This window comes from Salvia hispanica, chromosome 1 (assembly GCF_029641045.1).
Source record: "Salvia hispanica isolate PSC_SH4W2 chromosome 1, Shi_PSC_v1, whole genome shotgun sequence".
NCBI lineage: Eukaryota > Viridiplantae > Streptophyta > Magnoliopsida > Lamiales > Lamiaceae > Salvia > Salvia hispanica.
Window position 1 is genome coordinate 59,145,928 of NC_142692.1, and position 16,205 is coordinate 59,162,132.

The 16,205-nt window shown below is 36.9% G+C and overlaps 1 protein-coding gene across 1 annotated transcript; it reads left to right on the forward strand.

Moving 5' to 3' along the window:
- The first annotated feature begins 9,790 nt into the window (after positions 1-9,790).
- On the forward strand, positions 9,791-12,019 carry LOC125220305 (uncharacterized). Its single transcript, XM_048122464.2, has one exon. It carries the CDS (start codon positions 9,791-9,793, stop codon positions 12,017-12,019), a length of 2,229 nt encoding a protein of 742 aa, XP_047978421.2.
- Positions 12,020-16,205: the final 4,186 nt, after the last annotated feature.

Here is a 16,205-nt window from a genome sequence, read left to right on the forward strand (position 1 = left end):
TGGTGCGGGTTTTTCGTAACCCAATAATCCTGATATATTGGGTAGTGGTGATTAATATCTAGCGGTGTTAGGATTACTATTATATTGAATCGTGCGCGATGTGAGTCTCGTTTGATGATGTCCTCAAGCGGAGCGCGAAACAAGGTTTTATTATTTGGAACCTACCTAGTAGGAGTTTGATCACTCTATGAATAATAAATAAGTGTTTCATGCTAAGTCCACTCTTGGAATTAATAAGAAATTAATTAATTAAGTCCATAGCAGAAATGAAAGTTAAAACGGAAACCCGGATTACTTATAATTTCGGATTTGGATGGGGAGAGTACAATATTACTTCTGTAGTGGCTGTTCGTAATATTCCAATTAAAGCTTATATTAAATTGTGGGTTCAATTTAATTAGTAAAAAGTAAATTGGATGAGCCCATATCCAAAACTTCCATAGATCCATGTATGGGCCGAAAAGGAACTTAATATAAATAGAAGAATAAAGGAAACAGAAATAATAATTTTTTCACTAAAATTTTCATCCCCCCCCCCCTATTGGAGTTGAACGATTTTTCCTCTCATTCGTGGAGTAGAATTTATGTCTTCTTTATTTAAGTCCTAGTATTCCGGTGAGATCAGCCCACACTGATATTGGAGTACAGTTCGGGAACCAGAGAGAAGATCCGTGGTCTAGTATTCAAAGCGTCACGTGGAGTAGTCGCTAGCCATCGTCAATTATTTGGAGAATTAATTAGATATTATTTTTGCTCCGTAGAAAAGCATGTTTTAGGTTTCATTATACTTAAAGCATGATTAATTCAAGTTATCAGCATGATACATGTGAGACTTACGTGAATAGATTTTGTCTAAATAATCTGCTAAATAGATCTGATTATTATGTGATTTATTTGTTCGATTAATTTTTAAATTATAAAATTCGTACGCGCTTCCGCTGCCAGTTTCTTCAATTGGTATTAGAGCCAGTCTAAGGCTCTGATTCTTTGGATTTAAATTTCGCGAAATTCATGTATGCATGTGTTATTTGATTACGAAACATGTTCTTGTATTTTATTGTTTTATTTTATGCATGATGAACTCAAGAACAATCGAATCAATAGAACTTGAATTTTCGATTGTACGAGATGTGCGATTCGTCGGCGCTTGCGCCGGGACGAATCGCACTATATGCGATCAAAGAGGGTTGTCGAGCGAGTGGGAGTAAGAGAGGCGGTCCACCGGCGACATGCGGACAAGAATGGACTCATGCACGCCACCGGTAAGACCGCCGGTCTCTGCGAACTCCAAGAAATCGCACGGATCAGTGGGAGGACGAAGACGAAAGCGCGGCAACGTGAACACGAATAGAGGGCTCGTCCACGCCGCCGTCATGATCGAGATCAGCATTATGCTCCGGCGTTGAGGCTGTTGATGGTGCGACAAGGTGGCGATGCCACCGGAAATCGCAAAAACCCTAACCCTAACCTAACCCTAGTCGAATCCCAGCCTGTTCAACGCTAAACCGGAGGCGCGATCGCCGTCGGAAATGAGCGCTAGGTGATGCGAGGTCGAGGGCAGCAGCATGAGTCGCCAGAGCGACGCAGCACATCTACGTTCAGGCGAAGTCGACGGAGGGAGCATCACGACATCTTTTCGCCGTGAAAAACGGGTAAGAGGAAGCGGCCGCGCCTCGCGCGCGGGCTGACTGGCGGTGGCTGGATGGCGAATTCGTCTTTCCGACAAGAGTATCACCGGTGAATCTTCATCGTCGTTGTTTCGTGCAAACCTCGAACAACGGGATAACGATGAAGTATTATTTTAATGATTATTTAATTCCTAAATTAAAAGATATCATTAAAAATAATATTATTTAATGAAATAAAATATTTTGGAAAGATTTCCCTAGATTTTAGAAATATTTTGATTATTTTCTATATCTATGGAATATTTTATATCCTAAATGATACAGATAAGAATAATTTAATAGTTTCCTAAATATTATATATATAGAATCCTAATTAGGATAGATATGTAAGATTACATTAAATAATATAATTATTTTCTTCTTAATCTTAAACATGGATATAATTTGAATTTAATTTTTCATGTCTAATTAAGATTTAAATAATATACTTTATTTTAGATACATCTTATAGTATGACATGAATAATAATTAAATTCTAGAGTAATTAATTCCTAAACTAAGATATTTAAAGATAATAAAAGATTTAATTATCCAGTCAATTAAATACCAACAGAATTTAATTCGTCTTAATCTGTCTTAAGGTTAAAGGATAATTAATGAAAAACCATAACCCAAATATCTAAGCGATAATTATGAACTCAAAGTTTATATATGGTCCCCATCGGTTGGACTGCCAAATTTTGTGAAGCTAGTTTCTAATATTATCGTCACCCATTTTGTGGGGACAATAATCCTACGAAACAGTAAGTTCATAAGGGCGGACTTCTCACACAATAAATAGAATGAACTAAAAAGTGGTTCCTAATATTATCGTCACCCACTCTGTGGGGACAATAATCCTAAGGAACTACGAGTTTCAGGGTTCAATCAGAATTTATGAGATAGCTTGATTTTGTTATCAGCACATGAACATTGTCATGGGAGTGTGTTGTAGAAATAAAATTCTGTAATGCTAAATCTAATGGTCGTGCTTAGGCAACATTAGGCGGCCATGCCATTTTGTGGTCTCTGGACTATTCGTCGGTGTTGTGACCAGTAAAATTCCAAAATTTTAATGCGTATTAACCTCCTTTGGAGGGTACAAATTTTTAATTTTGCTGTTGTAAGATTTTGAAAAGTTTTATGGTTAATCTACTCAATTTCCTTACATAAGTTTATGACAAATAGTAAATTTTTCTTTTTGCAGTGCAATAAATCCATCAAGATGTCTTTTAATCCTCTTTCTGCAATACTCAAAGAAAACAAACTCGAGGGCCAAAATTACATAGAATGGAAACAGAATTTGGATATCGTTCTCACAGCAGAAGAGTACAAGTTTGTGCTCACTACTCCACAGCCTCCAGTTCCCGCGGATAACGCAGCGATGGGAGTTCAGAATGCGCATAAACGGTGGCATAAGACGAATGAGATGGCTCAGTGCTACATGTTGACATTTATGTCTTCAGTACTCAAGCATCAGCATTCTGCCATGGCGACTGCCGCCGAGATTATGCAAAATCTTGCAAATCTTTTTGGTACTCAGAATCGAACGGCTAAGTCTCAAGCTTTTCGGAGTATCATGACGAAGACTATGAAGGAAGGCACATCTGTGAGGCAACATGTCCTCGAGATGATGAGCCACCTCAACCAGATTGAGGTTTTGGGAGAGACGATTGATCCCGAGTCCCAGATTACTATAATCCTTCAGAGTCTTTCCCCTAGCTTCCAACAGTTCAAGCTCAACTTTGAGATGAACAAGCGGGACTACACTTTGCCTGAGCTGCTGACTGAGCTTCAGTTGGCGGAGGACCTAATGGTTCAGGCTAAGGTAACTATGCTGAGTTTGACACCTAATTCCTCTGGCTCTAAGCCTCGCGCAGGAAAGAAAAAGGCACCGAACCCAGTTGCAGCTAAGAATGCTAAGAAGGAGGAGGAGGAGGAGGAGGAGGAGGAGAAGAAGAAGAAGAAGAAGAAGAAGAAGAAGAAGAAGAAGAAGAAAGAAGAAGAAGAAGAAGAAGAAGAAGAAGAAGAAGAAGAAGAAGAAGAAGAAGAAGAAGAAGAAGACCGACAAAAGCCTACTGGGAAATGCTTCAAGTGTGGAGAGAAAGGTCATTGGAAGCCAGACTGTCCTAAAAAGGGCAAGGCTACATGTATGCACCATGCTATAGTAGTTGAGTCATGTTTGGCTTCGACATCTACTCATACGTGGGTTATTGATACTGGAGCAACTGATTATATATGTTTTGATCCTGACTGAATGCAGGTGACAAGATGGTTACATGATCGTGAGATCGAAGTCCAGCTGGGCGACGCTACTAAAGTGACGGTCGTTGCAGTGGGAGACGTTTATTTACGTTTTAGTAGTGATAGATTTTTTATTTTGAAGAATGTTTTGTTGATACCTTCTTTTAGAAGAAATTTAATTTCAGTTTCTAAATTATCTTTTGATGGATATTCGATTTCTTTTAATGACAATTGCGTTATTAAGAAAGATGGTTCTTATATCTGTCGTGGTATCATGGAAACAATCTGTACACAATCACTTCTACACAGTTTAATCAACATAAATCAGAACTCAATGCTACATCGAAAGTTTCAAAGAAAAGAAAAGAACCTTCAATTTCAATGAACGAAACGTACTTATAGCACCTTAGACTTGGTCATGCCAACGAAAGAAGGATTCATGCTATGATTGATCAAGATCTTATTAAAGGTCTTGAGAAGGAGTCGTTTTCAAAATGTGAATCCTGTTTAGAAGGCAAGATGACTAAGAGACCTTTTAGGTCAAAGGGTAATAGGGCCAAGGAAGTACTTGAGCTCGTTCATACTGATGTGTGTGGACCAATGTCAACCGAGGCAAGGGGCGATTTTCGATACTTCATCACCTTTATTGATGACTTCTCGAAAATTGGATACGTCTATTTGATGCGCTACAAGTCTGAAACTTTTGACAAGTTCAAGGAGTTTAAGGCTAATGTAGAGACGCGTCATGGAAAGAGTATCAAATGCCCGCGATCTGATCGCGGAGGCGAGTACCTAAGTGCCGAGTTTTTGGACTACTTATCAGCGTCGGGAATTCAATCCCAACTGACAGCGCCGAGCACACCCCAGCAGAATGGCGTAGCTGAAAGAAGAAATAGGACCTTGTTAAACATGGTCCGGCCGATGATGAGTTATGCACGATTACCCATTTCGCTTTGGGGACATGCCTTGCTATCAGCAAGCCATATATTAGACAATTTACCTTCTAAATCAGTTCCTACTACCACATATGAGTTGTGGACTGGACGTAAGCCCAATCTAGAACATCTCAGAGTGTGGGGGTGTCAGGCTCATGTATTGGAAAAGGATCTAACTAAGCTGGAATCTAGGACGAAGGTATGTGTGTTTATAGGTTACCCTAGAGGATCGAAAGCTTATGAATTCTACAGTCTCAGAGATAAGAAAGTAATTGTGAGCACTCATGCCACAGAGGAAGACTTTGTAACGAATCATAAGTCCAGCAGTGAGATAGCTCTTGAAGAGCTAACTTCAATCACAAGTTCCATTAACGAAGAACGAGTACCTAGTGTAACAACAATTCCAGAAATTTCAACTGCTACTCCAAATGTTGTAGTGTCACGTCGCAGTGGGAGTATCTCTCATGAGCCCGAAAGATACATTGGTTTGGGAGAGTGCATGGATCACTCCTCGAACATCAATGTACTTGATCCCTGGAATCTTGCAGAGGCGCAGGCAGATGTCGATCATTGCGAATGGGTGAAAGCAATGGATATACAAACGTAAACGTGGACCCGATGGACGAGTTAAAGTCTTTAAGGCAAGACTAGTGGCTAAGGGGTATACCCAAAGGGAAGGCATTGATTACGATGAGACCTTCTCCCTAGTAGCCATGCTCAAATCGATCCGTATCCTTTTGTCTATAGCAGCTTACATGGATTGGGAAGTATGGCAGATGGACGTTAAGACTGCGTTTTTAAACGAGAGTCTTAAGGAGACCATCTACATGGAACAACCCGAAGGCTATGTGGTAAAGGGCAAGGAACACATGGTTTGGAAGCTTAAGAAGGCCATTTATGGCCTCAAGCAAGCATCTAGATCATGGAACCAGTGTTTTGATCAAACTATTCAAAAGTTTGGATTCGAAAAGTGCCCTAATGAAAGTTGCATGTACAAGAAGGTTGAAAAAGAAAATGTTGTGTTCTTAGTTTTATATGTACATGACATTCTTCTAATTGGAAACAATAAAAAGATGTTGTCATCAGTACGAACTTGGTTGTCAAGCCAGTTCGAGATGAAAGATATGGGTGATGCGGGACACATTCTCGCTATCAAGGTTCTTCGCAACCGTGCAAAGAGAACGTTGTGCTTATCCCAAGAATCTTACATCGATACAATACTTAGACGCTTTAGCATGCAAGATGCCAAGAAGGGTTTCTTACCTTTCAGACACGACATCCATTTATCTTAAGAGATGTGTCCAAAGACGGCATCTGAGATAGCAGAGATGAGAAGGATACCATATGCCTCGGCTGTTGGTAGTCTCATGTATGCTATGCTTTGTACTAGACCTGATATTTGTTTTGTTGTTGGCATGGTAGCAAGATATCAATCAAATCAGGGCTAAGGACATTGGACTGTCGTAAAGAACATACTCAAGTACCTTAATCGGACTAAGGACTATGTTCTAGTTTACAATGCAGCCGAGCTCTGTCCTTTAGGATATACAGATTCAGACTTTCAAGCTGATGTAGATTCGAGAAAATCAACTTCCGGATATGTGTTTACCTTAGGAGGTGGAGCTGTAATTTGGAAGAGTGTAAAGCAAAAATCCATTGCAGACTCTACCATTGAATCCGAATATGTGGCCGCTTCGGATGCTGCAAAAGAGGCTGTATGACTTAAGAACTTCCTTCTGGACTTAGGTGTGGTTACGAATATGCCCAAGAGCATCACCATTTATTGTGACAATTCTGGTGCTGTGGCGAATTCGAGGGAACCACAGGCTCATAAAGCGAGCAAGCACATAGAGAGGAAGTATCATATCATTAGAGATATAGTGCAGAGAGGAGACATACAAATGGTCAAGATTGAGTCAGAAAACAACCTGGCAGATCCTTTCACAAAGGCTTTAGTGGTCAAGCCGTTTGAGAGCCATGTTGAAGTAATGAGAGTTCGACTAATACAAGACCTCAATCCGCTTTCAGTATAAGTGGGTGAATTAACGTTAGCACATTTTTTTGTATACTCGAAAGTGTTTTGAGTATAAGTGGGAGATTGTTAGAGTTTGTATACTAGAAATCACGTTTCAAGTGATTGAATACAGTAAAACTCTTATTTTATTTTCCAAGGAATAAAATAGATTATTTTTGTCATAATATTGTTATGTTTTACATTTAATGGATGTCCTCAATCCGCTTTCAGTATAAGTGGGTGAATTAACGTTAGCACATTTTTTTGTATACTCGAAAGTGTTTTGAGTATAAGTGGGAGATTGTTAGAGTTTGTATACTAGAAATCACGTTTCGAGTGATTGAATACAGTAAAACTCTTATTTTATTTTCCAAGGAATAAAATAGATTATTTTTGTCATAATATTGTTATGTTTTACATTTAATGGATGTTAATTGCATGTTTAAATGTATAAGTTAACTTAACAAAGTCTAAGTCTTTGTTTTAGTAGACCGGTTGTGGACGGCGTCCACTTTAAGGTAACACGGTCAGTCCTAAACAAAGAAAAAGAAGAATTTCATGACCTAAATGGAATTAGACTATCCATCGTGAAAGATTGCAATGTCAGCCCGCATATTTCTAAGTCTTACTGAAATAAGATGACATTGGTGTGGTAAAGCACTGAACGGATATAATAGCAAGACTTATCTTTATGCTATCTACTGAAAGGCGAGGTCTTGATAAATATTTGTTTCTTAATCAATGTAGGTTAGCATTGAGCATACGGTATTGATTATGCATTACTTTGACTTATCAAATGGTGCGGGTTTTTCGTAACCCAATAATCCTGATATATTGGGTAGTGGTGATTAATATCTAGCGGTGCTAGGATTGCTATTATATTGAATCGTGCGCGAGGTGAGTCTCGTTTGATGATGTCCTTAAGAGGAGCGCGAAACAAGGTTTTATTATTCGGAACCTAGCTAGTAGGAGTTTGATCACTCTATGAATAATAAATAAGCGATTCATGCTAAGTCCACTCTTGGAATTAATAAAAAATTAATTAATTAAGTCCATAATAGACATTAATTAATTAATGGACATTTTTATCTTAAGTGCGGGAAAAAAAAGTTAAAACGAAAATCCGGATTACTTATGATTTCAGATTTGGATGGAGAGAGTTCAATATTACTTCTTTAGTTGTTGCTCGTAATATTCTAATTAAAGCTTATATTAAATTGTGGGTTCAATTTAACTAATAAAAAGTAAATTGGATGAGCCCATACCCAAAACCTTCCATAGATCCCTGTCTGGGCCCAAAATGCACTTAATATAAATAGGAGAATAAAGGAGACAGAAAAATAACACAACTCATTATTATTTTTCTCCAAATTTTCGTTCCCCCCCCCCCCCCTATTGGAGTTGGGCGATTTTTTCTTTTCCTCCGTGGAGTAGAATTTCTGTCTTCTTTATTTAAGTCCTAGTATTCCGGTGAGGTCAGCCTACACTGATATTGGAGTACAGTTCGGGAACCAGAGAGAAGATCCGTGGTCTAGTATTCAAAGCATCACGTGGAGAAGTCGCTAGCCATTGTCAATTCTTTGGAGAATTAATTAGGTATTATTTCTTTTCCGTAGAAAAGCATGTTTTAGGTTTCATTATACTTAAGCAAGATTAATTCAAGTTATCAGCATGATACATATGAGAATTACGCGAATAGATTTTGTCTAAAGAATATGCTAAATAGATCTGATTATTATGTGATTTATTTGTTCGATTAATTATTAAATTATAAAATTCGAACGCGCTTCCGCTGCCAGTTCCTTCAATTGGTATCAGAGCCAGTCTTTCGCTCTGATTATTTGGATTTAAATTTTGCGAAATTCATGTATGCATGTGTTATTTGATTACGAAGTATGTTCTTGTATTTTATTGTTTTGTTTTATGCATGATGAACTCAAGAACATTCGAATCAATAGAACTTGAATTTTCGATTGTACGAGATGTGCTGCCGTCGCCGCCTCAGATCTCCTTCTCTCTTGGGCAGTGGCGGATGGAGATGGTAACTTGGGGGTTCGAATGACCCCCCAAATTTTATTTTTTTTAGTACTATTATATATATATATAGAAAATTTTAATTTTACCCCCATTCTAATTTGACTACTCCTAATTAGCTATGAAAGGAAGTTAATAAAAGCTAAAAAAATCAATTTAATTCTAACTAAAATTCCAAAAACCTAGCCGCTAAGCCACCCATTCCCAATTAGCTTCTGTTGGAAAAAAATCCTCTCACCGGCAGGCACCGCTAAGCCGCTGACGCACCGCACCACACCGCACCACACCGCCCCGCCCCGCCGTTGCCAACCATCGGGACTGCTTCTCCTCCAGGGTCCAGGCTCCAAGGCTCCAAATTCCAATCTGCATCTCCCTAATTTCTTCTTCAATCTTTAGCCGAGGCCGAGAGTGGCGGATTGAGTGAGTCAATTGTTTATACTTTTGTTTGTCAATTGTTAATTTATCAACCATTCATTCTTTATATTTATATGGGTGTAAGTTATACGTGTAAACATATTGTAGAGGTGTAAATGTGTGGCCATGTGGGTCTTATTCATTAAATAATTTGGGGGAAACATGTGCGTCTTATTCATTAAATAATTTGGGGAAAAATTTTGGCAGCTTGTGGCTTAGAAAATAGAATAATGATTTTGATAGAATATTTGTTATGATATATATGCAGAAAATAAAATAAAAAGTGATGAGAAAACAGTCCGATCTTCGACAATTTCTCGCCAAAAAGAGAAACTCATGATAGTTCAAGTTCTCCGGCTTCAAGCTCTCCGGCTCCAATTGGTATTGTATCTCCTTCAGATGCTAGTGTGCCATTACAGGAGCAAGAATTGATTTATGATGTTGAAAAACTTCACCATGATCCTATTAAAAGAAGTCAAATAATGGAATATCCTCCAAATGATCGAGATGCAATTAGGAGGGCATATATTCTTAGAAAACCTTGTCAGCCAAGAACTTTTGATTTTCCACAAAGAAATTTTGGAAGTTCGCGTCGTCGGTTTATGGTTTCATGGTTTGATAAATGGGATTGGCTTGAATATAGTATGGTTGAAGATGTTGCATTTTGTTTTGTTTGCTACTTGTTCAGGAATGAAGTTGGACTTAACGTGGGGGGAGATGCATTTGTGAATAAAGGATTTAAGTCGTGGAATAAGCCAGAACGATTTATTAAACATATTGGTGGAGTTAGAAGTGCTCATAATATTGCTTATGAGAAATATGTGAACTTGAGGGATGGCAAAAAGAAATTGATTCTGGTTTCTTTAGATAATGTTAGTGATGTGATAAACAGAGAATATAATGTTCGCTTGAAGGCTTCAATTTCTTGTTTACGTTACCTATTGGGACAAGGCATGGCATTTCGTGGTCACAGGGAAGGTGAAGATTCCCTTAATAGGGGAAATTTTATTGAACTTTTAAAATGGTTGAAGGCACATAATGAAGTTATTTCAAAAGTGACTTTGGAAAATGCCCCTGGAAATTGTCAATTGACATCTCCAACTATTCAAAAAGACATCATCAATTGTTGTGCTAAAGAAACAATGAAGAGAATTGTGGATGATCTTGGTGATGACTACTTTGCTATATTAGCCGATGAATCTAGTGATGTGTCCCAAAAGGAACAGTTGGCTCTTTGTTTGCGCTATGTTGAAAAGAAAAGGGGAAAGGTAGTTGAGCGATTCATTGGTCTTATGCATGTTGGTGATACTACATCTTTGTCTCTTAGAAGTGCAATTATGACTTTACTTGTTGAACATTCATTAAGCCCATCCAAGATTCGAGGGCAAGGATATGATGGGGCTAGTAACATGAAGGGTGAGATACATGGACTCAAGACTTTGATCATGAAAGATACTCCAAGCGCTTACTACGTACATTGCTTTGCCCACCAGCTTCAACTAACATTAGTAGCCATTTCAAAAAAGAACGATGATTGTAGTTGGCTTTTTGAAACTGTTGGAATTTTGTTGAATGTAATTGGAGTTTCTTGTAAGAGAAATGAATTGATTCGTGACATTCAAGCACAAAAAGTTGCTCAAGCATTGGAAGTTGGTGAGCTTGAATCGGGATCGGGGTTGAATCAAGAACTTAGTTTGAAGAGGCCTGGAGACACTCGTTGGGGTTCTCACTACAAGACTCTTTTGAATATCATGGACTTGTTTTCTGCGATTTTTGAAGTTCTTACGATGATTGGAAAGAAAGATTCAATTTTCAGTGATAAGGGAAAAGCTCAAGGCATTTTGTACTTACTAGAGTCATTTGATTTCGTGTTCATGGCACAACTAATGACTACTATATTTGGGTACACTAACGATTTGTGTCTTGCTTTGCAAAGAAGAGATCAAGACATCATTAATGCTATGAGGCTTGTCACTCTAACCAAAGATCAACTACAGAAAATGAGGGAGGATGGATGGGAGATTCACTTGAACAAGGTAATCTCAATTTGCAATAAAAATGACATTGTTGTTTCGGATATGAAAGCTCACTATAGCCCTCATGGAAGATCAAAACGTTTTGTTCAACAAGTTTCATATCTTCATCATTTTCGTGTTGATGTGTTTATCAAAGTGATTGACTTATTACTTCAAGAACTTGATAATCGATTCGATGAAGTTAATATGGAGTTGCTCAGATGTATGGCTTGCTTCAATCCTAGAGATGGCTTCTCTTCTTTTGACAAGGAAAAGGTACTTAAACTTGCCACTTTTTATCCTTCCGAATTTTCAAACATTGATTTGATGAACCTTGAGTGCCAACTTGATTTATTCATTGGAGATATGAGAAGTGATGAAGACTTTCGGAATTTGCGAGATATTAGTTCTCTTTTGGTGAAGCTTGTTGAAACAAAAAAAGAAGTGGCTTATTCGCGTGTGGCTTTGCTTATCAAGTTGATTTTGATTCTTCCGGTTGCCACTGCAAGTGTAGAGAGAGTGTTTTCTGGAATGACGTTTGTGAAGAATAAGTTGCGAAATAGTATGGGTGATCAACCTTTGAATGATTGTTTGGTCACTTTCATTGAGAAAGATGTGTTTCTACAAGTATCCGATGACGATGTAGTGAATCGTTTTGAAGCAATGAAGACTCGTCGAAAAATAAATCAGATATAATGTAGATTATTTTGTATTTTGAAATGTATGACTCTAAAATGTTATATTTCAAAATATATTTCTTTTAGTACTATTAGTTTTTATTTTTGGTATGTTATATAATGATTTATCATATGATTCGTACCCCCGAATATAAATTCCTGGATCCGCCACTGCTCTTGGGTCTGCCGCCGCCACCCCTGTGCATGCACTGGCGGCGGCTCAGCATACCCCACCCCGTCGCTGCCTCTCTCGCCCCGACGCCCCACCGACGCCGTTCACCGTCTTTCGACAGTAAGGGTTTTGTTCTATACTTTATTTAGATTTTTACTTTATTGTTTAAATCTCAACTTTATTTGCATTTTACTATATAGATTTGTAAAGATTTCAACTTTAGTGAAGTATTTGGGAGTGGCAGGATGTCATCATCGGCGACGGGATGTCGAAGCTTGCTGCCGGAGATCCGGCAGATTCATCTCCTCAAGATAAGTTTCTCATTTCATGAGTTTTGGTGAGATTTGAGTATGTCTTGTTACGTGTGAGTTCTTGTGGTGAAAAAAATGGTCCTTGGTAATACTTATTTACTCATGGCAGATCCTAAGTTCTAAATAAAGATGTATGTATGCGTGTGAAAGAAAGTAGAAAGGCTTTGGAGTTTACCTCTATGCTGTGAAAAAGAACTTTGTTGAATTGTGGACCTGTCCTCTATTATCTGCAGTACCTTTTTCCTTCCTTCTTCTCTGGAAATCTGAGTAGTATGTGGGGTGCTTATTAGGGTGTCCACTATACATGGCCGGGCCAAGCCACAAAGTGTGGCCAGGCCACAAAATCATGGCCGGGCCACCAATGCCCATCTTTCCCACTATAGTGGACATGGCCAAGCCACCAAAATTTTTATTTTTTCTATTTTTTTATATTTTAATTAAAAATGGGTATATTTATAGAATTTGTGTAGGAAAGAGGTAAAAAAATGTGTATACTTATAGAATTTAAAAAAATATATATATATATATCAAAAAATATGGAGAGCCGCGGCTCGTGGCCAATACAATAGGAGGGCCACGGCTCCCGCCCAAGAGCCGCGGCCGGACCACGATCGTGGCGCGCCCATGTCCACCCCCTCCCGCCGCGGCTGCCCACCCCAGTCACTATAGGGAGCCGCGGCTCGCGGCTCTCCCGTGGCCCGGCCGCAGCTCCCCTATAATGGACACTCTTAGGTGGAGGGATGGTTGTGTGAAAGTGACAGGGGTTTATAACGTTGGGGATTGCAAATTGTGCTTACAAAATATTCTCTGTCAGATTATCATGTTTTGTTTCTGCGGCAACATTAAATGCAACATCAATTACTGCTGACAAGGGATATCCTCCAGATTTCTATATTTTTATTATTATTATTATTATTACATTTTTTTATTATTTATTTATCTAAGGGTTTGATTCGGTGTAGGTATAAATCCGTTCAAGTTCATGGCTAACCTCGTTGACGTACCCGATTTCTTAAAGTGCCAGATGTATTAATTTAATTTTGTTAGATTTTTGTTGGATGTATCGGATATTAAAATTTTGGTTTTGGGATCTTATTCATTTATAAAAATTTATTATATACATATATGTGTATATAATTTTATGTGGTTTATTAACTTACCTAACGTAAAAAACAAACAACAACTACAATTGTAGTTCGAATTTAAATCATTCAAAAAGTCACTTATATAACCCCCTCTCTCTATATATGTGTGTAGGGGAGTGATCAATTGCTAACTCATCACTTAATTGCTAACTACAACTAATTTAAGGCCATAGAATTTTAGAAAACGTGTGGTCTACAATTTGCCACGTGTAATTTTCATTTTTATTAATAAAATCAAAAAAGATAAAAAAAACGCCAAATTAGGGTTTTAAATGAAAATGTCAATATAGTGTTTCGGATCAACACAATGCTTTGAGAATGTCAACACAGTGCTTTAAGAATGTTAACCCATTGCTTATATTGACATTCTACATGTATTATATTGACATATTTTATATAGCATGTTGACATTTCTGCTTTACGAAAAAATTGAAAAAATTTCAAATTTTTTTTCAAATTTTGACGTCGGAATATATGCATGTATGATATCGTTGGAATCCTTATAAAATTATCTTTAATTTGATATATGTTATATGAATTTAACGTTTTGAGATTTCTTTTAAAAGTTAGTTATTAATAAACATGTAGTTAATTGACATTAATACCCCTATTGATATTTTATGGAATTAATCTTATGGCTTTATTGACATTTTTTGTTGATCATATTGACATTTCGTGGTTGATGATTTAGGCCCTTAATTTAAATATCAAATAGCTATTATTTAGTTGTAGTTAGCAATTAAATATTGAGTTAGCAATATAAAACTCCTCTATGTGTGTATGTATGTATATATATAATCAAGCAATAACATTATTTCTAATAATAACTTCCTAGCGGGTCGTGACATGGGTGGCCTAAAGTGGAAGGATTTGGAGTTCATACACTTGTCATTTCCTTGCAACTTTTTATACAAGCGGGGGAGGAATAACTTGGAGAGGTTCAGTTGTTGTGAGAAATATTTGCCCCTTTTTTGATCCTAAGGCCAAAATATGTGTTTTCTAAATTTAGGGAGCATACGAGGCTTTGATCTCTCTGCATTAGCATTTACTGTCAGCTTGGTTGAAATCTTCTCAAGGATTTGATGAGGATAATCCTTTTCGTGGCTATAAGATTGAGTATCTTATTCAAATCTTAATTAGAGAAATTAATTTGATTTATTTATACTATTTTCTTATGTAGGTATAGAATATATTTAAAGAACATGGTTGTCCGGACTTGCACGTCTCTCTCTAATTGTAATAGATTTAGGTTCACTAAATTTGTATAATAAGGCTTTATCGGGCTTCCGATGGACGTGCCAGACATCGCAAACTATTATTTGGTTCTCTTTTAGGTTCGTGGAAGAACATAATAACAACTGCTATTGTATGTCTCAATTCCCTTATAATTCCAAGATCGATTATTCTAAAATATAAAGGGGCAGTTTCTGAATAGTACAATGATCACTTATTTATAATTATTATGTTAGCCAATACTAATAATAATAATGTTTTAAAGTCTTGGATTGTTACAAGTAGCAAGCCATGTACGATTCTTTGGAGAATGAAGAAGGTATTAAATCCTCTCCGTAGAAAAGCATGTTTTAAATTTCAATTAATCAAAAGTATGTTCTAATTTGAATACATAATACATGTATTAATTACGTGAATAGATTTTGTCTAAATAATCTGTTAAATAAATCTAATTCTCTTATTTATTTGTTCTTCGCCTGCCAACCCCAATCGAGCATGCTTAATTAATATTGTAATAAGGAACACACCGGTTTTTATAACTGTCTCATTTAGGCCGCCAGTAAAACGTACCTAGTCAATCTTGACCCAAAATTCACTTATTTTATTTTTATTTAGTTTGCTCAGCCTTGGGAGCTTAAATTTTATCAATTTCAGAGTCAGACAATTTAATTTATAAGTAAATTAATTTAGTATCATGGGTGTGTAATCAATTTTGTGTATCTAACACAGATACATAAATTTATTAATATTCTTATATTAATTAATTTATATCTTTATGTTTATATTTAAATTTACATATTGTATTAATATAATTATATATTTGTGTTAATAGTTTTAATACATAGAATTAAAAGTTATTAATTATTACTGTAAATTAGTCAGTAAGTTGACGCAACCCATCATGTGTTCCAAATTTATTCCTAGACTCTATCGAAGGTGGTCTCTGGAGTGGTCCTCTAACAGTTATTTAATTCCATCATTCTGCAGACTTTTAAGGATATATCTTTGTTATATTTGAATTATTACTTAAAGTATTGATGTCATCTAGTGCATAGGGTAAGTTTTACATTGTTTTTCATTTCATTTCACTATAGGAAGTAACACGTGCAAATGAAGAATTGATCATCATAACTGCGCTCCAGTGCTAAAAAACAATTAGATATATAGCTTCAATTTCAAATCCAAATTATGACACTAAATAGAACATAATTAAGTGCAACCCTTTATACCGTGTCGCCGGCTTTTAAAACACTGACACTATTTACCAATATTTTAATGGGTAATGGTAAAATGCAAACTTATATATTGTACAAACTCTTAACTTCTCAATACAGCTTTAACAAC

What these genes read in the sequence shown, in the direction of transcription:
- LOC125220305 (XM_048122464.2), top strand. Translation starts at nt 9,791, where the DNA reads ATGGAATATCCTCCAAATGATCGAGATGCAATTAGGAGGGCATATATT.